Genomic DNA, 26,918 nt, shown 5'->3' on the forward strand with positions numbered 1-26,918 from the left:
TTTCATTTCGAGCTGTTTAGGCTTAGTGTCTACAGTGTTTGGCGGCGTTGTGCCATTACCACCAGCCAGGATTCCGAATCTACAGGATGCGGAATTTATCCTGCGAACGCCCTTGGGACAAACCCGGGGCTGCGCCGAAAGGCACAGCGCCCTAATTCTCCCTTGACAAGTCAAGATGCTGAGCCGTCAGGCAGCGGCGTCCTGAGGAGAAGCATCGGCAAGCGACATGTCCAAACGTGCAACAAAGTGCTTTTGCCTGGAGGTCGCCGCGGGCGGCAACTTTGAACCAGGTGGCCAGCGCGGTCGCTGGTTGGACCTCTCGGACGACCGTCGAGTGCTGGCTTTGTATTGGGCCGTTTGAGTGACAATCGTTTCTCGGGGCTTTATAAGCCCCGACGCCGCCGCCTGGAGGACCGGATCCACCGACCCACCGGGAGCCGAGTGCCGCTCTCGAGTGGAGTGAGATGTGTCACGCGTTGGAGTCTCAACGGACGTCGCCGAGCGGGAACAGTCGCGTTTGCTGTTAGCTCTAGGCCCCCGTGCCGATCCGATCTTGTCCTGTATAATGACCTGTATATAATGTACAAAGTCCCCTTCGTTATTCTCACCGACGCCTGACTCGAAGTCTTCGCTACCAACGCTCTGTCACGAAACGGGTGACGAGCGCTACGGGACCACCTCATAGTCGTAACAGCGGCTAAGCGCGAGGTCGCGGAATCGAATCCCGGCCCCGGCGGCCGCATTTCGACAAGGGGCGAAATGCGAAAACATCCGTTCACTTAGGTTTAGGTGCGCGTTAAGAGAACTCCGGGTGGTGCAAATTCCCCGAGTCCCCCACTACGACGTGCCTCATAATCAGATCGTGGTTCTGGCTCGTAAAACCCCATAATTTAATTGTTTAGCTGCTTAGTCGAACACACATATCGTCAGTAAACTTGCGGTCATGCAAAGATAGAATGCTGATTCGAACCAAGAGGGTGACATAGGGATGAAGGTAGCGTAATCTCAAGTGTCGGACATTGCGTATAGTAGCGAGAAGCAAGCTGTATAGTGTTCATTCCACCAAGGAATGCTTTCTTCGTCACACCAGCCTTGTGAAAGCTCGTGTTCGCAGTAATCGGGTGAAATATATGCTTTTGTTTTCCAGTGCGCGCGCGACACCGTGCTTTTTGATTGATTAGTAAGGATTTTTTTTTTGACAGCAGTTAGTAACACTGCGAACCTTAGTTAACGTTAGAGGAACTTGCTAATTGGCAATCTCATCGCGACGAAACTATTAGCGCGCAATCCGGCACCCTTGCATACACGCACACAACCGCACACGCAAACTTGGCGTTTAGTTGTCTAATAATTTGCCATCGCTATCAAATGCTTCGCCTTTTCTCGCGAAACCACGAATTTCTTATTTCGATACAGGCTTTAAAAATTCAGAACACGGTCTCACAGTGATAGGCTGAAATGGGACTTCCTGTGCATAGCCAAACGTTGAAGTACTTAACCAACTAACTATTACCAGCAGTTAGTGAACAACGATATATATAGTCACGAACGGCTTACACGTTATCAGCTTGACACTGCATTCTAGACAGGAAAGTAGCGAGCGCCGAGTTTTCAAGAGAGGAAACGCAAGCAAGGCAGATGACGATTATCGTTTGAGGACAAAATTAAGCCCCAAAGGGTGTAAACTTTTTGTTTAGAGTGTGGAGTTAAAGCTCGTCGGTATACTTTTAATCGACATACATTACTAAATTTCGTGAAATCTAGCCACTCTGCGTTGGCAAAAGCATGTTGCAAAGCCCTCGAGCCACTAACCTACCGCAGTTATTGTACTAGTTTACGTAGCGCGAACATGCTTCGCTGCACAAATTTGTGCGTTACACTAACCACATCGCTTACTGCGTAACAGTCAGATTTCCGAGGTCATCGACGCGTTATGGTAGACACCGGGAACGCCGGGTAGAGCGCGCGGCGGTTTACCGAGCTCAACCACGGCATCCGAGTCGGGAAAACTGCCGCAAATAAACTATCGCTAGAACATCCGGCTACCGTTTGCCCGATTGCGATGCGACATTCGCACATTCCGCATATCAACCGCGGGCTGATGTGTTATATAAAAAAAAAGAAAAAAATTACTTCGTCGAATTGCGAGGCTCAAGGTTCAGCGAGCAGCAGCTCGTACTTCTGCAATACTTCTGCAACGCTTCCCGATCGTCTGCTAGTCGGGCACCATCGCGCCACGTCACAGCTGACGTCGTCGTCGCGTAAATATTTTGGTGAAATGAAGAATGTGTGCCAGCGCTCGCTCGAAGCTGGACCGGCAGAGCGCTTATTTTAATCCGAGCCTGTCCCACTCTCCCCCACACCCCGCTAGCTGCTCCCCCCGGAGGGCTTCCAAAAATAAGCGCTCTTTTATCCGAACTGCTGCTGCGCTTCTAAGTTGCAAAGATTCGCTCGCGCTGACGTCACGCTTTGGGGCCTGCTGCCACCACGCACCGCTGCTAAAGATCACGCTCGCGTCTTTCAGTCGAAGTCGTTCGGCCGTTGCCGGGCCTCTTGTGAAACGCCGGTACATTTCCTTCTACCCAGTGTTTAGTAATTCCTTCGCGAACGGAAACATGGAAAAAGAAAGAAAGAAAGAACAAACGGGAGCGCGCTAACGTTGTCACCGTCGCTGTCAAGAGTCGAAGCCCCAAGAGTCCGGAAGCTCGCGTTTCCGCCGTCTCTCGCAAGCGCTGCGTGCGGAAAAAAGAAATGGCGACCCGACTTCTTCGCGTGCGACGGCTGCGGAGAGTGTTGTGAAGCCTTACGAATACTCCACGACGTTGGTGCGAGACTACGGCCCACGGCTAAGCCAAATATTAAACCTCTAGAGGAATAATCGCAGGATTAGAGTCTCTGAAGTACGGGGCCCCAAAGCGGCGGTTCGACTAGATTTTGAGTTGCCGCGGCAGCGCCCCATTGGCCGAGTGGCGGATGTCGTCATCTGCGGCCGGGCCGGGTCACGTGGCTTATCACAACATCCGGACGACCGTCGTGTCCCGCCTCGTCCCGCCTTGCCTCTGCTACTGAGGGGGTGTTTGTGTGTGTGTGTGTGCGCGCCGTGCAAAAAAACAACACAAGAAATGTTCGTCGACGACGAGCCGATCGTACTACAGCGAGGAGGAAAGCCAAGGTAGGTAGGTCACTCTTTGATCACCCCTTTAAACGCGTCTCGCGGCGCAAAAAAAGAGAAACCTTCTTCTAGAAGTGCGGGCGGCCGATCGGTCTCGAGGAGTGCAGCAGTAGCGCTCCGCGTCGGCGATGAAGGCAGACGATCGGCGGTCTTCGCCGCGGCTAGGCCTAGGCTGCGCGGAGGAGGTTGTGCAATATCAAAAAAAAGTTGTGTGGTCGGAGCCGCTCCCACAAGTTTAGCGTTTCGCTTTTTTGTTTATTCCTGTGCGCGCTCGGAGAGGTGCGTGTCGAAAACGAGAAGGACGGAAGGATGACACTTGGTCGTCGCCGTGTTGCTCGCCGGCGGTAGTGCGGGGGGGAACAGAAAGTGCAGCCTGCGGCTTTTTCAGCCGCTTGGATCTTTTCGTGTGCGTGCATCGCGACGCGAGAGCCCGACTGTGATGCCATCGAGGGATGCGTGCCGTTGGTTCGACATGTACGGCGCGGTCAAGCCGCCCCGCTGGATTCAGCTTCCGAGGCTTGTCGGCGCACCACTCGGACCATGCGTGTTTGCGCGGCGTCGATCCAGCCTGCGTCGAGCTCTTGTGAAACTCAAAGGTGAGCACGCACACCCCGAATGGTTTCAGCCTTCTGTCATCTCCCCTCTCTGTATCTCTATTTCATCGCCGTGATTTCTTTTTTCGTGTCACCGTGCCGGCTGCAAAAAGCAACAGCTGACGACTGGAACTGCGCCGCGCAGTCTCGGCCGGCAGCGGCGGCGCGCGTCGTCTGCTACGGCAAAGCGGCGCGCGCTTCAACTGCGCAGGCGCGGGTCTTTCGAGCAGACGTGATACGGGCGACGAGCAGAAGGCGACAGCGGTGCAGCCGGTGTCCGGTGGTCCAATGCAGGATTAATTTGGGCCACAAGATCGCCCTGCGTTGCTCCAATTCGATCCGTATCGGTGAGAATTAAAGCCGGCGCGTCGCATCGAGACGCTTTTCGGGCTTTTCGCTTTGCCGCGTCGCAAAACGTGACACAGCTGTCGACCTGCGGCCGATCGGGACTGGCGCATAAAAAGTGCACTACCATAGTACGGCACGCCGCAAACACCTGCTGCCTCGTCATTCAAGCCACTACGGTCCCTTTAATTACACCGTTTTATGCCTTTCTTTTCTTTCTCTTTTTCTTTTTTTTTTCTTCCCTTTTCTTTTGTGCTTGCTTGGCGGAAGCTTGGAGGAATGGCGTCACCTTGAAGCCGACGCGTTACTAAGTCGTTAATTTACTTCTTTTAATTTTTCTTTTTGTTCAGCCACCTGGCATTCGTATTGCAGGTACGGGCGCCTATGGGTCGTTTGCGGTAGAGAGAAAGTTTTCTTTTTATGTATATCTTTTGGTCGCGTAGTTGCAGCCACGTCGCAGTTTCGCTATGTGCTGCTGTGAATCGCATGCTTCAGTACGAAACAAGAGAATGCTTCTTTTCATGCCTTTTGCTTGATGAGAGACGCCGGGAAAAATAAAAAGAGAACTGCGTGCAGTATTACGGTCAGGGCGGGTAGGTTTGCTGCCAGACTGAAATGCGAACGCAATCTTGTCACCTTTGGACTGTGGCAGGAAATGCGGGCGCCAGAAAATAAAGGATAATATAACTAAGAATAATAAATAAACTCGGTGAAAGATGCGTAACTGCATTAGGTTGTAGGGGGAGTGTGCAGCCGACCACAAATGTTTACGGGGCATGGGATTTGAAAAAAAAAAAATAAATATCCTGGGATACCTGGACACATATCCTTGAATTAAAGTTTCATTCCGTAGCAGTTTTTTTTTTTTGCGACCTACGCAGTGATCCATTAAATTAGGAACGCCACGCCTCAACTGAGTGCCAATTCACATTTACCCTGGAACCAGTGTCACGTAAACTCTCGTTGTAACCGAATGTACGTTAATATATATATATATATATATATATATATATATATATTAGTTCAACCCTGCTCCAGGGTCGTAGCCAATGTTCTTCCCACCCTTCTCGCATTTCTTCAGTTTATTTCCGCATTAATGGGGTACCACGTCCGTACCGAATAGTGCGAAAAAGACAGCTAACTATCCCGTGGCAAATGATCAGTTTTAAACAGATTGCCAATTGACACTGAAAAGACGCACAGCTTCTCAGCAAATTGAGAGCTTGGTTGAAAACGAGCTTTCCAAGAATGAATGGCAACTGTATGAGCAGCTCTCCACAAACAAGCAAAATAGATTGTGGTTGGCGAAAGATGACCAGAAGCTGCGAAAGAAAAAAAAAAAGAAAGGGTAAGCTGCTGAAGGATTTATTTGCCACAGATTGATGCAAAAGAGCCCAGTTGAAAGTGAAAACATCGCAGGTCGTAGAGTAGAAAGATGAAACAGCTACCGCATTTACGCTGCCAAAAAAACATTTAAATTACAGGCTACGAGCGAACATCGCACAGGTTGTCCCGTATAGCCCTACGTCGCGAAACCGAAAACGAAGCTTGAACATTATCCGTTTAGTTCCTGCACTGCCTGGAGTGCTTTTCTCGTTGCTTGATCCCTGATAATTAGTCATTCGTTACGTAGCAGTCCGGAATGGAAAGAAGAATGATGGGTGTAACGTTAAGAGATAAGAAAAGAGCAGATTGGGTGAGGGAACAAACGCGGGTTAATGACATCTTAGTTGAAATCAAGAAGAAGAAATGGGGGGGGGGGGGGGGGCATGGGCAGGACATGTAATGAGGAGGGAAGATAACCGATGGTCATTAAGGGTTACGGACTGGATTCCAAGGGAAGGGAAGCGTAGCAGGGGGCGGCAGAAAGTTAGGTGGGCGGATGAGATTAAGAAGTTTGCATGGACGACATGGCCACAATTAGTACATGAGCGGGGTAGTAGGAGAAGTATGGGAGAGGCCTTTGCCCTGCAGTGGGGCCTAACCAGGCTGATGATAATGATGATGATGATGATGACGTAGCAGTCGGAGAACAGTGACCACAGTTTCACAGTCGGTTGCCGCGAAATATTTGGCTAGTCCCGAATATTCGAAGATATCGAACAGTTTCTTTTCGAATACGAATGGTTTATGTGTGGTATTCCATTCGCGTGGGAAAAACTTCGAATTTTCGCCCATCCCATGATTACATTGCACGTTACGACGAGTTGTTTATTAAAACCACAAGCGGAGCACTAGGAACAAACAGGCAGTTTTTTCGCGTGCTGACGGCTCATGCTCGAATGGAACAAATGAGAGAGGGTCAAGGGTTAAGTATGGCCCCCTTAGTGAGGTGACCTGCTCCACTACGTATAACTTATCGTCTTCCATGACTGTAGCTCGGTCGCCGGGATAAAAATTTCTCGCAATTTTGCTGCTACACTATGCTAGACCGTGCACGGGTGGAGAACTTTTTTTTTTTTTTGTAAACCTCAGTCGGCGATTTGAAATATTCCAAAACTATTCGAAATCTATTCGTATTTTTTCGAATAGCGACCATACGATTCGAAGACCGAGCGGTGTTGGGCAATATGCGAATCGTTAATGGAGAAGGTTTCGAAATTATTATTCACGTGCCTCTAAATTGTCGAGGTACAATGACAACGAAATTTTGGACTGCGTAAAGCTTTAAGACAACGTCGCCTCCGTGCAACGTTTTGCGCTTCAAATACGAATAAATGCGTCACACACACGCACGTACGCAAATATACCTGTTTTGGATAGTGGAACTGAAAAAAACAAAAAGCAAGAAACACTGTCTCACAACGACGGAGAGGTTATAGGGTCGGTAAAGGGTCCCGGTACGGCGGCTTGATCTTGGGACCCACTTCTGCATATTTTAATTCTGTAATCACGTTTCGACAAACGCAAGCTTGAAAACTAACATCGGCGAGAAGAAAATAAGCTTTATTGAAAAGAATGGTCCAGCAGTTTGATAGTGGTGGCCTCAGGCGGCGGCTCGAAGTCCTTGTACTCGGGCGGCTTGTTCGGCTTGCCGGACGACCCAGAGCTGGTCTGCCAGCACCAAACTTTTGAAAGAGAGAGAAAAAGAAAGCTTGCCGGAAATTATTCTGCCGCCGTTTCACTTCTGTAAGAAAAAATCTAGAATCAAGATTTACACAGCTTGGTTTGAGCTTTTCAATTATAAATATCCTTTCTCTAGGAGCCTCCTCTCTTGGACAGTGCCACAGGGATATTTGCTCAACCGTGGAGGATTTTATAATTGCTACAAGGAGATTGTCTTGAATTCTTAAACATTTTATTTTTGTTCATTTCCTCCAGTTAGCTTTACCATATTCAGTTTTTAATAAAGATAGCCTAATTTCATCCAAATCTTGGCCAATCCCCCACAGTGGGTGTGCGCCATCGCATAAGGAATACCATACCATACCATACCAGACCAAATGGGCGCAGTGCTCCGAGCGCTGAGAGATCCGAGATCGGGGAAACGCCCGCGGCGCGTCGGAGATCTCGGAGGCGGCGTTCCTCGACTTTCGTCGGTTTCGCCAACCACCAAGTCCACGCGTCGTCTGCTAAGCTAGGTGCTACTCTAAGGGCTGTCGATAAGAAAACGAGACTATAACCATCCCTGCAGCTTTTGCCAAGAGAATTCGCTTCGATAATGTACGCATATACATACACTGCTCACCTAATGCAAAGCGAAAAACAAAAAAAATCGTTGCAGCTGTCCTTCAAGAGCACGGTTCCTATACCCTATCCATGGCTCCTGAGTCGGTTAGAAGAGGAGGCGATGAACGTTCACCAGAATGCCATCGATTTAGAAATCACAAGAAGAAACGAGAATTTTCATTTCGAAAAGTTGGGTATTTCGTTAACTATACTCAAAATATCCTCTCCTTCGGGGCTTCTTCATTGGGCTTTAGCCACACGAACATCTGCGCGGCCATTTGCGATCACCTCTGTGAGACAAAAAGGCTGGATACCATGCTAATTCTCGAAATCAATAATTGGATAGATAATTAAATCCCTGATTGTGCCTTCGAAATTATTCTAATAGCGCCCCAAAAAACAAAACAAAATTTGCTGTATGTATATATAATTACAAAAATTTCTTTCATTTCCATATCTGCCGCGTAAATCTATTCTTTAATTAACATGAACGTTATACTTCATCCATATTTAATTTTCCGTTTAAGTTTTCGTCTCTCCCTTTCCCTATAACTTTGTTAACCTTTAACCGCCAGCTTCTCGGCCAATCCCCCGTAGTGCATAAACGCCACAAGCGAGGAACAAGCAGCAAGCAAACAATGTAAACAAGACTATACCTGTTGCATGCTCTCCGTTATTCCCGCGCGCGACATCGTGATGACTGTACGCGCATAGGAATGTCAAGCGCCGATGTTGCCACTGGAATGTCGCCGCGGCTGACAAACACGTGATTGTAATGCGTGCTCTCCCCCCCCCCCCCGCCCCCCCACCCTTGGGCCAACATTGACACCCGGCGCGGCATTTCGTCTTTGGTTACGAGCTGGACGCGTGTCAAAAGCGGGCATAATAACGTGCGCGATAAACACGCAGGCGCACTAAAACACGCTCTGGGGCTAGTTGGTGCATATCTTTCAAAGGATGAAGCGCCTACAGTGACGGCACACTAGGAAGGAACAAAGACAGGACAAGGCGCTACTTGCAACTGTTTATTGAAGTCAAAGGTGGCTGATTACATAGCCATGGGGAGAGGGGGACGAAAAAAGAGGAACGCTGATTATGTGAATGCGCACGCGCGAGAACACTGAAGATGTATACGAAGGGAATCGCGATTAATCAAAATCTAAAACTTATCCAAAAACTTGCTCTCGTTCATGTAACCTTTGAGAGACGGGATGGTGACACAGGCGTCCCCTCTTTTCTCAATCTGCTTTGCTTCCAACGATTGACGCGCCGGCGAATCTTTACCTTTAAACATGATTGTTGTATCGTGAGGCCTGGCTTCACTTACTTGCTTATTCTCATTCCCGCAGGCCTTGCGTTGAAGCGGCAAGTTTGAACCGTAACCGTTTTTCAGTGAAAGCTTATGCTCCCGCAGGCGTTCATTAATACATCGGCCAGTCTGGCCGATATACTCCTTCCCACACTTCAGCGGTATGCGGTGTACGACCCCTTCTTCTTTGTTCCTTCTTAGAGGGCCGTCACTGTTGCTGCTTTCATCTTTTGAAAGGGAACGCAGGCGCACACAACGCTTGCATCGTGCGGCGCGAACGAACAGTGAAGCCAAGGAAAGCGTAAGAAAAAAAATTGCTTCATTAATTGAAATGCTCGAACGATTCATAACGTGGGCGAAACCTGTGCTATAAGCTCCCCGATTTTCGTAACTTCACAAATCCCAACGCGGTATAATTTTTGCACCGCAGCCTGTAGGGCAGAGTTAGGCAACGGCAGAGGTAAGGCCGGCATGTGACGACGCGGTCGGTTTCAAATGTGAACGAAACGCAACGTGTGCCGGAGCCCCGAATTTCATTTTGAAACACAACGATCAATGAATGTAAAGCAAAAAGTCTCTCTGCGTGTTAGAGTCAAACGCCTTTACAACGAGAAGTGCTCGGGACACCTAAAATTCTTCGTTATAACGAGTCACTTCGTTGTTAAGGTCGCGCACCATACCCACTCACAATAGAACATGGCTAAGCGTGCTCAACAACAACAACAACAACAACAACAACAACAACAACAACAACAACAACAACAACAACAACAACAACAACAACAACAACAACAACAACAACAACAACAACAACAACCTTTATAGCAGGAAAATTTAGGAGGTACTTACACCCGTGTTCAGGAACCGACTTGAAGTCCAACGCTTGAGTCGGTCCAAGTGACGCCTGGTGCGAACGTGCCCAACGCGTCATGACTTATTTTTTGGGCTTGTAGCTTAGCACAGAACGAGCAAAAAGTACAAGCTGCAAGCCTAAGGAAGTCCTGACACTACCAAGTCGCCCAAACTGCCACCCTTTCGTGCCCAACACGCTCATTCCGTTTCCTTCGTCGCGTTCACGACAGGCGTCATTTGGATCTAGTCAAGCGTACGTGTGCTTCAATTTAAAAACGCATTTGTGAATGCGGGGGTTCACTGAAATAAGCCGCTAGCTAACCCTCTTGTGTGAACACTTCGTCCGGCCGAATTTGCGACTGCAGCCAAACTTACATTGCACCGAGAGGTTCAAGCACGCTTCTCGGCGAAGCGTATGTAGGGAGCATGCGTTCCGTTAGCGCAGGGGGCAACTCTGCGAAGTCCGCCGAAGGCCGCGGCGGCACATCTCTGCGTTTACAGTAAAACCTCGTTATAACGAAATTGAAGGACAAGCCGCAATTACTTCGCCATACCTATTACTTCGTTATATCTGTTTATTGCACGTACTTCACTCTCAATCCATATGGAGATTTCAAGGGGAATTTCCCTTAGATTGTTACATCCATCGTTATATGTGGGATCCTTCCGAGAAACGCCACCACGTGTTTGAGTTCTCGGCGGATGGCCGTGACAGTTGGGTTAGGTTAGTTTTGGTAGCGTTAGTTTAGGTATCGTTAGTTTAGGCAGCGTTTAGGCAGCGTTAGTTTAGGTAGGGTTAGTTTAGGTAGGGTTAGTTTAGGTAGCGTTAGTTCAGGTAGCGTTAGTTTAGGTAGCGCGTTAGTTTAGGTAGCGTTAGTTTAGGTAGCGCTAGTTTAGTTAGCGTTAGTTTAGGTAGCGTTAGTTTAGGTAGGGTTAGTTTAGGTAGGGCTAGTTTATGTAGCGTTAGTTTAGGCAGCGTTATAGTTTAGGTAGCGTTAGTTTAGGTAGCGCGTTAGTTTAGGTAGGGTTAGTTTAGGTAGCGCTAGTTTAGGTAGAGTTAGTTTAGGCCGGGTTTGGTTATTGTGGTAGCTGCAGCAATTGCAAAAAAAGGACAACAGAACGAGCCAATACATCATGACCTCTTGACTCACCCACCTCCTTGGTACAGAAACCGAAACTAGTTCGCCCCAAAAAAGAAAAAAAAAGGAGGGGGGTTACGAGCCCTATCCACGATCTGATTACGAGGCATGGGCCGTAGTGGGGTGAATACGGATTAAGTATTTGACCACCAGGGGGCTCTTTAACGTGCGCCTAAATGTAACTATACGAGCTTTTTTTTTTTTTCGTTTCACTCCCCATCGGAATGCGGTCGGGGTCGAACCCGGGACCTCGAGCTCAGCGGCGCAACGCCATTAGTAACCGAGCTACAAACCGCGGCCGGAACTTCAGCTCGGCGTGGCGCCGTTTAGATGTCTTTCGTTTCTGGATCTTTTCTTCCGGCCCACCAGTTCCCCGCTGCCGCCATAAATTCGGGCTTTGCTGTCGCAGCAGTGTAACATGTATTAGCAGGGCGTCACTGTATAACATATTCCATCGTAGTGTTCATTTAGACTCGATATAACCCTTTCTTCCTCGAGAACCCTTCCCCTTTCAACTCCACTCCGTCTCTCTCTCTCTCTCTCTCTCTGACACACTCGCGCACACACACGCGTGCACTTCCCACGACAATAAAAAAATAAGGAGCGGCCCCTGTTAGCAGCAGCTATAGGGCAGCCAGCAACGACACGTCCACGTCGCACTACCTCTCGGCCATGGCCGCAAAAAGGTCTGCGTCGCAGTTCCTCGTGTCGTTCCGTTGTTTATCGGGGTCGTGCCGGGGAAGCCGGGCGGCGATAGTGCCGAGTCACGGCGACGGTTCCGGGCCCCTGCCCACACCCTTTCTCCAAACCCCTTTCACCGCTAGAAACCCCTGCCCCCCCCCCCTCCCAGCCGCCGATGCCGCGGTCGCCCACTTGTGTACACGGGTGGCCTTGCTTTCGATATGCGCTCATTTGCATGTAGTGTACGTACCGCGTGTACTCGGTGTCGCCGACGGCGTCGAGGTGAATTAGGCGCGCTCGAAGGGACGCGACCGCCACCCGCTGCGTCCTGCCCCGGACGGCAGCTTCTGTGCACCTGTCGAGTCTAATCGGTATACCTCGCCGCGCCCTATCTCGACATCTTGTAGCGTGCGTGCGTCGTGGGGCGTTAGGGCCACTGCGCGTCGCCGCCCCCTGCTCGACGAAGCGTAATTCTTGCGGCGGCGAGCCGTTGTATACGACGAGCTGGGAGATACGGGCGTGCATGCATGTAGTACGCGCAGCCACGAAAGCTTTGCGGACTTCGCGGGATCTCGGAAAACGTTCGGTCCCCGAGCCGCCCGTAGCAGTGGCCAGTGAAACTGTACGCACGACAGCGTTGTGAGCATATTCTGGTCGAGGTCCCGAAATGCAAATACCAGCCAGGCTCCGTTGTGAGGTTGCGGAGATATTCTTTTTCTCAAATTTCGTGGTCCGCAATCTTTTGTGGCCGAGTGAATGTGCCACTGCGCGTTACTTGCTTCGTGCGAGCGGGAAGAAGAGAGAGAGAGAGGGAAAGGAGCGCGGAAATTAATGACACGCGGTTTGATTGACAGGCGGCGCCCTAATTAAGGGGACCCCTGAAAGCGTGAAAGAAACGTTCTTAAATCTGGATAACGTGATTGCCTAGTGTTGGAAGGTGTCCAAAGTGACGTGAACGGATCCTTCGTGTGAGATAAAATGTCCTGCACTCGTAAGAAAGTTCGCACTCTTTGAGGCTTATCTCGCCCGGTAACGATAATCGTCATCTATCCTTTGCTCGCATTTCCTTTCGTTGATGCCGCGCGCACGGTACCTCAAAGTCACGAACGGCACGCGCGTTATCAGCGCGACGCAGCATTCCCGACAGGAAAGTAGCGAGCGCCGAGTTTTCAAGAAAGGAAACGCGAGCAAGACAGATGATGATAATCGTTGCGGGACAAGATAAGCCCCAAAGGGTGTAAACTTTTTATAGAGTGTACACGCTTACATTCTTAGAAAAATGTACACCCTCTGGGGTTTATCTTGTCCCACAACAATAATCGTCATCCGTCTTGCCCGGGTTTCCTTTCTCTAACGCGGCGAGCCCGGTGCTTTCCGGTAAGGAACAGCATGCGCGTTATCAGCATGATAGCATTCCCGACAGGAAAATAGCGGGCGCGGCGTTTTCAAGAAAGGAAACGCATCAAGGCAGACGACGATTATCGTTGTGTGGCAGAAGGGGCACTCCAAAGGGTGTAACTTTGCCTAAGCGTGTACTAAACTGGAGTCAAATTGGAGGTAAATGTGCAAGAACTGAAGTCGAAATTCAAGGGTAAATCAGGTAGCTATATCCCTCCCCCCAGTACAGATAGAGAGGGAGAAGAAAAACTATCGCAGATATGTGGCAGATCCGAGCAACTCGTGCATCAAACAGAGCGAAGTTGTCTTAGCTGTCTTTTTTGCATGAGTGGTCAAAGAGAGTTCTCACATTTCTCGGAAGTCCTAGGTGTCCAACAAACCGAAAACAATTTAAAACTGCAAACACTTCACTATGTATATCGAAGCTTAGTATTTCCATAGAGGGTATCCCAGCTAAAGTTAGCCAAGCTGTTCAGTGAAAACTAAAAAAAAGATTAAAAATAAGAAAGAAGCACGGTACGAGATAAAATCTTAAAACCCATGGTGAATGGTCGCCATACCTCCGGAGACCGAACACCGTAAGTTTTATAACTGTATCGTTCATCATATTTTTAGACTATACCTATATATATATATATATATATATATATATATATATATATATATATATATATATATATATATATATATATATATATATATATATATATATATATATTCGACAGCTTCGCCAACGTTAGCTGGTACACGAGATATTGTACTGCCCGCTGATAACTGCTTTTGCTACCAAAGATGGGCGTATACCTTGAGGGATCTCACAAGCACATTCGGAGCCATAAAAGTGCCAATTGGTCTAATCCCTTCAGATAGTGCTAAATTTTCTTGCCATTCGCGTGAGAAGGCACTAGGTAGCGTTCGCACGATATCATATACGTCATATACTGTTGTCCTATTCGCAGCTAACGCGTAGTTTTTAATCGCGCTGGTTGTGCACCAATATGGCGGCTTCAATGACTCATTATGTGCCCCCCCCCCCCCCTCATATCACAGAAGCCGGATATAAAACTAGGAGGGGGCATTAATGCCCCCTCCTAGTTTCACACCGCGCTGCCAGGGTTCGCGAGTCAACTCCCCGCGATGCCAACCGCTTTGCCTGTTCTCTCTAAAGAAAAAGTAGGCCCAACACGTGACCTTGCGTGGTGGACTCGGCCCGAGTGTGCTTGGTTCGTGCTGTAAGTTTTAATCGACGCCCACCAACGGTTCCTAGGTAGCACAAGGCTGCGGCGCACTTTGATCCACCACGTCATGCTGGCGGCTGCCGTGGAATCTAATGGGGACGCTGCCGAGTGTAAGCAGCGGGGATTTTCTTTTTTTGACGTCACCGCTTTCGTCACGCCGGGCGATCGGCGAATGGAAATTGCGGCCCAAGTACGTAGCGTGACGTCATAACTAAAGCAGAGTGCACAGGCCTGCTAACACTCGTTCGCGGGGGGGGGGGGGGGGGGGGGGGGGCGTTGCTTCGCTGCAGCCGCTCTGTCCGCACTCTCTCTCGATATGTTAGCGCAATTTTCAATCGTAATTACACTGGGACGCATAAATTAATCGTCTCCTGTAGTTGGAACGTGCTAGCGCGGCCAGCCAGCCACACGCTCTCTGTCTAGCTGTAGCTAGCTACATTTAGCTAGTTCCACTAGCTAGCTAGCTTCCACTACCGCGGTAGCTGGATAGCTAACTACTGCAGTGATGGAAGTAACTAAAAATTGACAGTCACTCAAGCATCCTTCCGTGATACGAATGCGAAAGCATGACTTTTCTAATTAATTGTTTACGTCCGTGATACGTGATGTCATACGTTGTCACATTTCTTTCACCACTCTATGTTGATCCACCTTAATAGTTTGCTCTGATTTGTACAAACCTTAATTCACTTTAATCCTCCTTGATCCACCTTGCTTCAATGTATACCAACTTTAATTAATCCACCTTAATCCTTTTTAATTCAGCTCCGTTCGCTTTACTTCACCTTAATTCAATTTTATCCACCTTAAGCCACCTTGTTCTAACTTGTTCTAACTTTAATTCTGTGTTACTATGACGTCACACAAAACGCTGATGACGTCACCGGTGGTCATGATGCTGCTGCTGCTGCTGATGATGATCTTTGTTACCGCTCGTCGCCGACAGCGCCGGATTTCTGCCTCATGGGACATATACTGCTTTCGCATTAAAAGGTTATGGGAGAAGTATGGGAGAGACCTTTGCCCTGCAGTGGGTCTAACCAGGCTGATGATGATGATGATGATAATGATAATGATTAAAAGATTACCGCGACATGGGATCACATGTTGGGCCAACTCTTTAGCTTCAGTTGGGTTGCGCGGTTGCTATATCCAGTGGCTATAGCAACTGTTGCTATAGCAATAATAGCTATAGCTAGTTGCTATGGCCAGTGCAAGATATGCGGTCCTGGCTATCCCGCACTTCGCAAAGGCTGTTCTAGATAATCAGAAAGCTGCTGCTGCTGCTGCTGCTGCTGCTTCTGATTTGAGCTCTTTGTCGAATCATTTGAAGGCTATACACAAGGCTTAGCAAAACGTTGGGTGGGGCTCAGTCGGTCATCCACAGCCATTTCGTTTAGCGCATAATTCTCGGACGACACTGAAACGCCACAAAATGGCAGACACAAGCGATAACCACCGCCTTAAGTGCGTGAGCTCGCCTTACGATCCATTATCTGAAAAAAAACAAAAGAGTGTTTTTCACAACGTAGATTAGCTGCAGGTGACAGTTGGCGCACAACAGGGATAATTGGACATCTCAGGGAGAGGCCTTCGTCCAGCAGGGGACATAAAATAGGCTGATGATGATGATAAGTGCTAGCTGGACCACGTTAGGGCTGGCTTATTTATTTTATTTTTCCTCTCTCTCTCGTTGTCTTGTGTTCTTCCGTATATTTATTCAAAGTGGCTGGCATTAAACTTTAATCGGAAGTTAGCACTTTTGCCTGTTTTTTTTTGTGTGTGTTTCGGTGACGCGTCCTAAGAATCTGCGCAACAGATCCGCGCGCTGCTGGCGGTCCGATGGAATCGATGTCGTTTCTCTGAGTTAAAAAAAAAAAAGAAATTGAGCACTGTACGCCGAGGTCGATAACAGAGCCAGGTCAGATTCTAGGAAAGGTTTAAATTAAAATAGATGGAACTCCTTATTTGCTACTTTCTCTTCTCGGTGACAAACGTAAGTAAGCAGTAAAACCTGTTCAATAAAACTTGTCAATGAAGTGTACACCGGCGATACAATTGCGTGTGTGTCCGTCTGTTAACGCGTGTCACGCGTTGTGTGAAATAAACGACACGCTCTTAATGAGCATTTCTGTGAAAAACCGAGTCCTGGGTGCCGCGGTCTATACCCCTATCGATTAAAAGCATTTTTTTTTTGCTTTCTACATTAATTCTGGATGACCCCCCGTGTGCCAACTGGGCCAAGAACAAGTTCTTCTGAGGCGCTCGTGATTGTCGCTGACGTCACGTAGTTCACAAACGCTCGGCGCTGTAAGTAAGAAGAATATATGACAGGTCACGTGCGAATGGTGACTATTACTGTTGCGTTACAAACGTACCGCTGTTACCACGGCTCTTGTTTACCACTGTTGCTTCTGTCTTCAAATGCGTCGAGCCATGTTACGCAGTGTACGGGTGCGCCGTTGACGTCTGCTACACGGACGTGTTCGATGGCGTGTGACTATTACAGAGTCATCCAACGGCGCGTCGCATGACTAGGCGGCCTCCGCAAGTTATGACTGTTGCGGGCGAGGACTTACGGAGTCGCCACCTGTCGGAAGCGCCTCGCTTGCGTAGTATGAGGGATCACGCGGCGCGCTCCTCGCAGGTTTGGCTCACGGCGCTTAATAAAAACACCACGCGGCAGCCCTCCCGTACACTTCTGTAAGTACTCTCAAGACGAGGGAACCTTATTACTGTCGAAATAATAATCTCGGGCAGACTGAAGGCACAGAATCGTTTACAGACGCCATCTCTTTACCGAATGCGTACAGTGAAAGCCACTGCGCGCGGTCGCCGCGATGGAGTCCCCCGAAACGGCTTCTTGCCTGAAAGGTCGGCAGTCGCTGAGCGCAAACTATGTGAAGCATGTTCTTACAGTGGGCGATCTGTATAAGCGAATGGCGCATAACAGAACGAAGCCTCAATGCATGCAGCGATCACACGGGTTTGCGGCGACCGACTGCGCGTCTGCATGCATGTCCGTGCATAATGTTTCGCTCTCACTGAGAGCGTTTTCGCACTGTGCTGTGAACTTTAGGCCGCAGCATATGATCATCTAAGAGTCCAGAAGCAACCATTGTTGCGTGGACGTTTATCAGAGCTGTTCAAACACAATTTAGTTTTCACAAGGGACTTCGACGCCTATACGGCGGCTGTGATGTGCCGTCGCAACGATTCAATATATTTTTCGTCTAAATTCTTGGACGTTTCAATATTATTTCGAAAGTTGGCGTCGCACTGTACGCAGTCGGCGGGCGATTTCGCTCTGCTTTTTCGTAACCCAGTGCGTTAACTCACGACACGAACATGACCATATGCCGTGCCTTTATTTAATGTGGTTCTTACCACTCCCTTTCCATTCCAGTGAACTTGCCAGTGTCTAGCATCAACAAGTTCGTAGACCAAACCGTCGTGACATTAGTTGGGCAGGGAGCGCGAGTGAACGCCTCAGTGCGCGTTTTTTTTGCTACTCACCGAACACCGCAGTCCCGGCGCCGTAGCAGAAATATTCCTCGCGTCTGTGCTTGCTGCATACCCGAGTTGTAGCCGATGGCTGTTTGCCGGTTCTAAGTTTCCCGAGCCAAGCTTCACGGAGCTTCTTGTCCTGCGGCTACGTGTGAATAAGGCTGACAGCGGGCTTCGTTGCGTACGTCCGGCACTGCTGCACCGCGCAGTATCCTACCATGCTGCACGCCTCCAAAGGCAGCCACTACCTATTATAGTGATTTCAAATGTTGTCAAGCAGACACCCAAGGCGGGAAAGCCTCACCACTTAATCAGAACCGCAGCGCAGGTAGGACTTTAAACTTTCGCTTTCAGCTCACTTCGGCGCTTCCGAAGCAGACGACGCGGCCGCTGTGTCCACGTGATCCCTCCTAGCACGTCACGCCGACGGTGGCGCCAGCTTTTCCAGTGGTGGAGCTCGCCCCCAATAGGGGCTCCGTGTATTTCGGAGTTTACTTTTCTTGAAATTCGGAGGGTGTTTTCAGAGTTTGTTTTATTGAAATTCGGAGGGTGTTTTTTGGAGTTTATTTTGCCTGAAATTCGAGGGTGTTTCCGGAGTTTATTTTTCCTGAATTTCAGAGGATGTTTTTCGGAATTTATTTGCCCTGAAATTCGGAGGGTGTTTTTCGGAGTTTATTTTTCCTGAAATTCGGATGGTTCGGAGTTAAGTTCTTTTTGCCGGAAATTTGGCGTTTATCGGAGTTTATTTCTCGTAAATCCCCCAATGCTCCGAAATTTGGAGTTTACCATTGAATTTTGCTTGCCCAAAATTTCTGTTGTTGACGTGTTACAGAAACGCGTCATGTGAGCACACCATGCTTTCCGCCAGCAGGCTTTGCGCGCTCGATTCGGTCCCCTGAAGCTGGAGTGCCGCCAGGGGACCGTATATCAAGATGTCGTCTCGCGCTTCTAGTGGGGGGGGGGGGCGACAAGCCCTTTATTAAAATATTATTTATTAAATATTAAACTATTAATAAAACGAATGAGTGAAAGAATGAATGAATGAGGGAGTAAACGGACGAACAAATGAACTAATAAGTTAATGAATTAATGAGTAGACGAACGAACCAATGAATGAATAAATATCTGAAATAATAACAAAAGAAAAGAGGAATGAAGGGACGAACAAACGAACGAATCAAAAGCCAAAGGTGTGAAAGAATGAATGAACGAATAAGTTGGTGAATAAATGAATAGACGAACGAACGAATATATAGGAAAGCGAAGGTGTCAAATAGTGACTGAACGAATAAGTTAATGAATTAAGGAATAGACGAACGAACGAATGAATGAAGAAATGTGTGAAATAATAACAAAAGAAAAGAGGAATGAAGGCATGGACAGACAAATGAATAAAAAAGCGAACGTATGAAATAATGAATGAACGAATAAGTTAATGAATTAATGAATAGACGAACAATCGGATGAATGAACGAATGTGTGAAAGAATAGCAAAAACAAAAAAGAGAGGAATGAGCGGACGAACAAACGAATCAAAGAATTTGTGAAAGAAACGCACGAACAGGCCAATGAACAAACGAACGAACGAATTGAATGAATGAATGAACGAATGTCGCAACTTCTCCCATTCTGTCTCTATGTTCGAGCGTCTTTGGGACTACATGCGGACTTCTTTTACTGTCTTATCTAATTCAGCTCTGGATTTTCCGAAACCGTGTAACGTTACCTATCTCTACAATAGCTTTCCTCGTAATTACTAAGCTTACGTGAAAAATTAGCAGCCTTCACCATTATAGATGACTAAATGTCACTCTTATATTTAAGCCAATATAAAAGAATGAACGATTGAATTGTGCAAACTTTGTAGGAGATGAGGCGTCTCAACAGGAAGCCATATGCGCGCAGCCCGAAACAACTGTAGCTGACCCACGACGATGACAATTAACGAAGGCAGAAGCGGTGAGTGAAAAAAACTCCCCTAGACAGTGTCGCGCATGCAGCTGATCAACCACTCTTGACAAATTGCATCGGATTGTTTTCACGCTCGACTAATTGCTCCCGTCGACCGATTGCATGCGTGCATGATGAAATGGCGAAACGCGCTGCGTACATGCGTCATGACCGTGACATCGAAAGTAAATAGGCTTCGATCGTCGCTCGCCCCCCTTGTACGAAGCGGTCGTCGAGAAGTCGACAGCGCATTATAGGCAGATTACACAGTCGTCGTATGCGCGTGATGTACATGTCAGCAGCGCACAGGAAAAATCCGCAGACGAAGCCGGTGGGAGGGCTGATGAGAATGGGGGGGCGAGGGAGACCAACTGCCATTTCCCTATTTCAAATGCATGCGAAGCGCAGAAGCACTTTGATAATTACGGTTATAATTTATGGGGTGTTAAGTGCCAAAACTGCGATCTGATTACTATAGGCACGTCGTGGGGGGGGGTTGAAAGGGGGGGGGCGCATACGATGAATCAGTTTTGTCCGCTTTAAACGTATCAGTAGGTGTAGCATACTTAATACTTAAGGTTTAGATATTTTTTTTAGATCGCTGAGGTCATTGAGTTGCAATCTTGATGCTCCAGGTTTTTTTTTAAATTTTGCGATTTTCAACAGTTTTCGTAAACAAGGAAAAGGCAGGACATTGATGGGCAAAAAGAAAAATACTGCTCCGAAATGTCGATAGATTTCAAGTTTTCCTTTTAACTCTAACAAACCTAATCAAACCATGACTATATTGGGGGCAGAGAAAAAAAGATTTCTCCGTCCCCATGCATTTAGATTGAAACAAGAAATTGAGTCACTTGCCATGTCAGAACGAGAAAAAAAAAAAACCTTCTTGACGCTAAATCACTAGGACGAATACTAAAACGTGCACAACTTCACCCGTGAAATTGGCCCCATTGGGAACAAGAGTTCCGAAACGTCAAGCTTTCGTTACAACTTGGTCAGTGTACCATTTTTTTTTTTAATGTCACGCCCTTGCCTGTGATCAGACCGTATTCCATTAAGCGTTTCATCTCGCGTGGCAGTCAGCAGCATACACGGGCCGGGCTTGACAGAGGACTCCAGCTGCAAACACGTTCCGGGCGTTGGCAATGCTCGCCGCAATCGCATCAACGTCGACATTCATCGCGAGATAGGTACTGCCGGCTGTTTTCTTTCTTTTGTCTTTCCTATAGGCACCGTTTCTTGCAGGCGCAGGGATTCGCTGGTCTGGCACGTTCCTAACCATCCGCAGAAGAACGCACGAGCTCGCGCGTGACCGTTCCCTCAGGGTGCGATCACCACAGGTCCGACGTACTCGTTGACGAGTACGACGGACTCGTGCCCGCACCATGATCGCTACGTTTACGCGAATGCGACGGCAGCGTATCGCGTTCATTTAGCGTGTCAAGGTAATCGCGACGCGACAGCGTTTACGCATGTGGCACATTCGCGCCTTGTCCAAAAGCCTGATTTAGGCGGTATGCATTCCAAAGGCAAGTGGAGGGGAGCGCACGGCTGCAGCTCTCTCTCTCTCTCTCGATGCGACACGCTGGCGTTTACAAGCGCCGCGCGACACGACCCTCTGCCCCGCCTGGAACTGTAGCGCCGCTCTCCTGTCTCATCAACGCGATTCGCCTTCTTCCTCGTCGCTGCCGTTTACACGAACGGCGATCGGCCAGAAAATAGGTAGCGTTTGCGAACGCATTTCGGCCCGCGCGCGCAAACCATTGTTCGACGCGGCGTGTAACCCGCCTTCCTCGCCATCGGGAACCGCGGGCGCCGAGTGTACTCCGTGTGTTTGGGTGCGGTCTGGTACATGTTGGCCATTTGTGATCAATAAACGCCTTAACTGCCCTGGACGCCTTGTGTTCCTGGGAGAGCGCCCATGCGTACGGCCAGAGCCGGCCAGGTCTTTCGGCTCGGTGCTCGAACCTGCGGTGGGTCTATCGCCGTGCGCCGTCGTGCCGCGTCGTGAGGCTCCACTTCTCGGGGGCCACTTGGCGACGCCGTGCGCGGAGACGTACAGTGAGCCCACAAGCTTGAGTGACGGTGAGGAAGGGTGCGAGCGGGGTGTGATCGCGAACGCGTGACCTGTGTTTCGGGCGTGTTCGAGTGGACGCGACGGGGTGAACGGGAGCTAGCGCCGGTCGATCGACTGGAGTGCGAACGACAGTGTATGAAAGGGAGTGAGTGTGGAAAGGGTGTAGGCGAGGGTGAACGGACGTTAGTTAAGCGTGCGAGCGAGTTCCGGTCAGCGTGTGTTGGTTGCCGGTATAAGTGCGAATGGAAGCAAGCGACTATATGAACGTGAGCGACTGTCGTCGAGTGTGAATGGACGTGGATGTGTGATTGATTGATTGATTGATTGATTGATTGATTGAGTGCCGGTCAATGCGAGTTGGCGCCAGTATGAAAGCGCGAGTTGACCCCCGTGTCATAGAATAAAGAACCAACTGTCCGTATTCTCAAACAATCCTCGACTCGAATCTCCTTCCCGCAGAATCGAGCACAGTTGCCGCGCGTAGACGCTGCACACGTTCTCGAGAATCGCCGTGGACGGTCACGGAGCGCAGTGACCGGTTACTTCTGCCGAGGGGTGCCGCCACTGTCTCCTTGTAAAGCCCCTTAATCTTCGTAAAGTACTGCCACGCTTTGAAGAATGCCGCCTCCTCCTCGCGCACTCTGGCCGCCGCCGCGTCGCTATTGGCCTAATAGCATCACGTGGGCCCTGGCGCCTTGCTTCAGCGCCATTTTTGCTCGAGAAGCGTCTACGGAGTGGCGAGGAGCGCATGTTGGCGCCGTTGCTACGCTCGAGCAGTGCAGGCGGCGCCACGGTCGGGGAGGGAGCGTGAAAGGGAGGAGAAACGAGGAGGAGTGAAGGCGGAGGAGGAGAGTGTGGCTACTTTACGGAGTTTAAGAGGCTTTACTTTCTTGAGTCGCGAGGTGTGGAGTGTCGATTTGAATGGAGGAAAGTTCTGTTCTGCGGAGGTGGGTGTCGGTTAGCGTGAGTGGGGGGGCGCGAGTATCTATAACCATGCGTGAGGGAGTGAGTGCCGACGAATGTTAGTGTGCGTGAGTGCGACTGAGTGCACGGCGCATGTCCTGCGAAAGTGTCGGCGAGCTAGTATCCGCTTACACAGTGTATTCTTTCGACCTACGGACTGCGCAGTACACCGTCTCGCGCTCCGCGCCCTTTGCTCTTCGAAGAGTGCGTGCGCTGCGCCCAAAACGATAGGCGACGGTGCTCCCAGCGGGGATTGAAGAAAGCCGGCACCGGTGACGAACGTTTCGTTCTCCGTGATTATGCGGGGCTGTGTTTACTTTATCCCCGCTCGCTGCTCGTTCAGGAGAGTTTCCTACAAAAAAAAAAAAAAAAAGAAAGCACTAGTGGAAATTTTGGCGCTGCGATCGCTTAGCTAGCTACCACGGAAATGGTGGTTGGTATACGTAGATTCTTTCTATTCTTCGTGTTTTGTGGCTTTCGGCCGTTCTTGCGGCCAATCACCGCAAGTTAACTCGAGCACTGCAGAAAGCTTCGTCTGCGCCGATTCTCTCGGTGCGTGGGATCTGAATGTTTATTTGTTTTTTTTTTTCAAATTTTTAGTGACTCATTAGCGAAACTTCGAAATCCACTAATCTCTGGCGTATTCCACCGAAACGATAACGAAGTCTACTTCTCCTTTCTCAATTCTTTAACTTTTGTACTGGTTTCTACAATGTACTATACTTTCTTTTTCAATAGATAACTGCCAAAGTGCCATCAACTTTTACTCCACATGAACAACGATCGATATGTGCTTGTCTATTCTTTTCTTCACATTTTTGAGCTTGAGCATACTCCAAAACACACTGAATACTTCAAACTAACTTCAGCTACCAGATGTCGTGTGATGCTCTTATAAAGCTGGTCTGAAAGTCGAATAAATATATTCATTTTTTCATTTTTTTTCAATTGTTGCAGTATTCCAGATTAGCTGTACGTCGCGGGTGATATTTTTTTTTTTTCAAACCTCGCACCACGCCAAGAATTTATGGGGTTCATCGCCATGGCCGTTAATGCCCCGCAGATGTAACATTGTAGAACTAACGATATAATAAGCACTGAATCTCTGCCGGCAAAAAAAAAAAGAACATTGCTTGAAAATTAATATGCATCCATTGGCAGCATAGATAATCTATGTATTCCTACTAATTTCTCGAGCAAACATCTACTACAATTTTTTTTGTATCCGTATCCGCGTTTCCACATCTGCGTATTCGCGTATACGAACATAGTGTTTGCTTGTGTATCTTTGTATGTGCGTGCGTCTCGATCGCGTTCGTGTAACACGCGGGTGGCATTGGGCATGTGCATGTCGGGTGGAATATGCGTTACGTGCGTGTGTATGTGTGCGTGTGCGTGTGTGCGTGCGTGTGTGCGTGCGTGTGTGTGTGCGCGTGTGTGTGTGTGTGTAAGCACGTATCTCCATGTCGCCGTGTGCGTTCGAGCGACACAAACGTCTCATCGGCCCCATGTACGCGAGTGTGCGTACGCGTGTGTGTACGTGTCTGCACGTGCGTATGTGCACTGTTCACGTACGCGCCGTATGTGCGTGCTTGTGATATATATAGCGTTAAACGTGTGGGCGTTCGTGTAATACACACACAGCTGGACGTGTCGGAGCGTGACAACCCCCGACTGGGCTGTATGTACATGTAGTACGTATGCGTGTATCCGGGTCTGTCGTTGGGTGTACAGCGACACTACGAGACGACCCGATAGTACCGTACGCGCGCGAACTTATACAGGACTGAATTTCTCAACGAGAGTGCGAAGCGTAACCACTCGCTGGCGCGGCCCCATTCGACTGTTCGGGCGTCGACTTTTTTTTTTCGCTACGTCGCGTTACGCCTCTCGTTTGTGTTCCTTTGTAGAACACTTGAAAAATAAAAGGCAGATCCCTACTGCCCCCCCCTCCCTCTTATAAAAATAATAATAATTAGTAGTTTCACCCGGCGACACAAGTTGCCTAATCGACCAGACATCGGCCGGCAGCTAGTTATCTATACACGGGCGCATGTTGTCTCGCTGCTCGGCGAGACCTTTAGCGACCAGAATGTACCTCGTACTTAATTCGACCGTCCTCCCCATTGTCTTTCTTTTTTTTATCTTGCGAGATCGCCCGACGTCTATCCCAAGTGGGCGAAGTAGCTGAAGAAAGTTATCGTTAAAAAAAAAAAAAAGACGACTCTGTTAGTCTGAAGGCTTAAGCTAGGGAAGGGGCCGAGAGGACATCCTTACGGATAGACTGATGAGTATGTGGGACGTTTGAAGTGATGCCCCCCCCCCCCCCCACACACACACTTGGCTTAAGCCCGTTACAGAAAAAAAGGAAATTAGCCAATTACAAGCACATCTCTAAAAAAAAAAGGTTTTGATAACAGTGACTGATTGCTGCGCCCCAGCAAAATATTTAAGCAGACGCTGAAATGCAATCGATTACTTCTTTTACGTTACTTTCCTCGCGACTGTTTTTGTTAACATTGCTCAAGTGTAATAAATAAAAGAATATGGCTCGTCTCTTTCAGTGTGTTCTCAGCAGCCCTCCAAGCGTTGGTTCTTTATATTCATTAACGAGCGCTTTCTTTTCACCAAAAAGTTTCTTCGGTGATATTCCCCTCGTTTTTCTTGTGAAGACATCAGGCAGCGACACCGACAACTCACTCGACGTGCGCGCAAGACGAGAGGGGCGGTGTTGCGTAACGCACGAACGCATTGCGCGCAAAAAAAATGCGGTTACTCAACGCCCCGATGCTCGGGTCCGGGTCCTCTACGAAAAGAACCAACGCTTCATTTCTTTCTTTTTTTTTGCTGGGGCCTCGGAAAAGGCGCTTCCGGTATACAGGGCCAATGAAAAACAAGAAAAAAAATGGTTCCTAGGTGATTACCTGGCATCAAAGTCTGAGGTGAGCACAGCTATCGATACACATATGGCACTGCCGGTACAATTTTTCAGCCCACATCTGGGGACGCGTAATCTGCGATGATCGCTTTCGGCGACGCCCCGGCGATATAGCATCGCCGTCAGGCGGGCGCTGATTGGCCGGCTGTGCAAAATCGGATGACGTCAGTGCCAGTGAATCGGCTCGTCCGATGTTTCGCTAAGACAGCCAATCAGCGCGCGCCCATGGCGAGGGCGTGGCCAAGGCCGAAAGTAGCACCGAAAGTACCGCCGAAAGTGATCGTCACGCAATACGCGTCTCCAGGTGGAGCGTTAAGATGAGGAAACAAAGAGTGAGCGCCCGGGTCTGCCTGTCTGCGCATTCGAGTTGCTGGTGCGTGGCGTGACCGTGGCCGTTCTGTACTGTAGCTCTAACGAATGGTCAGTTTATTTCTGTATGTTCGCAAAAAAAAAAAAAAGGAAACATGGCTGCAAGAACACCTGGGTCCTTAGCAATTAACACTGCTTGTTCTGGGACCGTGCAATTATTACAATATGTCGTTGGAACTCCGGATGAAAGGCAACGTGAATTGTAGATTCGTGTGACATAAACGAAATTATCGCTTCACAAAATGAAAAAAAAAATCAAGAAGTACCAAAAGGACAAATAATATTACGCCATTGAAACGTAGTCATTGTGTGTTATAGCTTGCTTAACAACATGTTAAAAAAATTTGTACTCTTTTTTATTGTCTTTGGAAAGTTATCCCATATTTTTGTTCCCATGTTCGTAGGCTATCCTGCGCCTATACTGTACAGGTTGTTAACAGGCGGAATGCTGACATGTTTGTTCAGCTTTGTCCGTGTGTGTGTCCAAAAAGCGTTGCGAAAAAATGGTGTTTGGAAGGGGGCGGAAGGCGGCTATCGTTTGATAATTCATCACAAACTGAAATCGTTTTTTGAAGTCCCTCGATCAAGTGCTCAAAGCTGTGTCGCCTGTTACGGCTTCTCTCGTCAATAAAGCAACTGGTTAAGCGTAACTGGTCACTGAACAAAAAGAAATCACAAAAATAATAAATGAATAACACTGAGCATTACCGAGCAA

The 26,918-nt window shown here is 48.7% G+C and overlaps 1 protein-coding gene across 4 annotated transcripts in view; it reads left to right on the forward strand.

Annotated features, from left to right (window-relative positions):
* The first annotated feature begins 3,012 nt into the window (after positions 1-3,012).
* Positions 3,013-26,918, forward strand: part of LOC142589979 (uncharacterized) — a 294,672-nt gene continuing 270,766 nt past the window's right edge. Inside the window, exon 1 of one of the 4 annotated variants that reach the window (XM_075701752.1) lies at positions 3,013-3,176. Coding sequence is in view for 2 of the 4 variants with exons in the window: in XM_075701748.1 (XP_075557863.1) it covers positions 3,612-3,768 (157 nt within the window). In the remaining 2 variants the exon portion in view is untranslated. Of the gene's footprint in view, positions 3,177-3,237; positions 3,769-26,918 lie in introns of those variants that run through there. The other 3 variants (XM_075701753.1, XM_075701748.1, XM_075701749.1) reach the window with 3 other exon arrangements.

The sequence above is a fragment of the Dermacentor variabilis genome, chromosome 8, assembly GCF_050947875.1.
Source record: "Dermacentor variabilis isolate Ectoservices chromosome 8, ASM5094787v1, whole genome shotgun sequence".
Lineage (NCBI taxonomy): Eukaryota > Metazoa > Arthropoda > Arachnida > Ixodida > Ixodidae > Dermacentor > Dermacentor variabilis.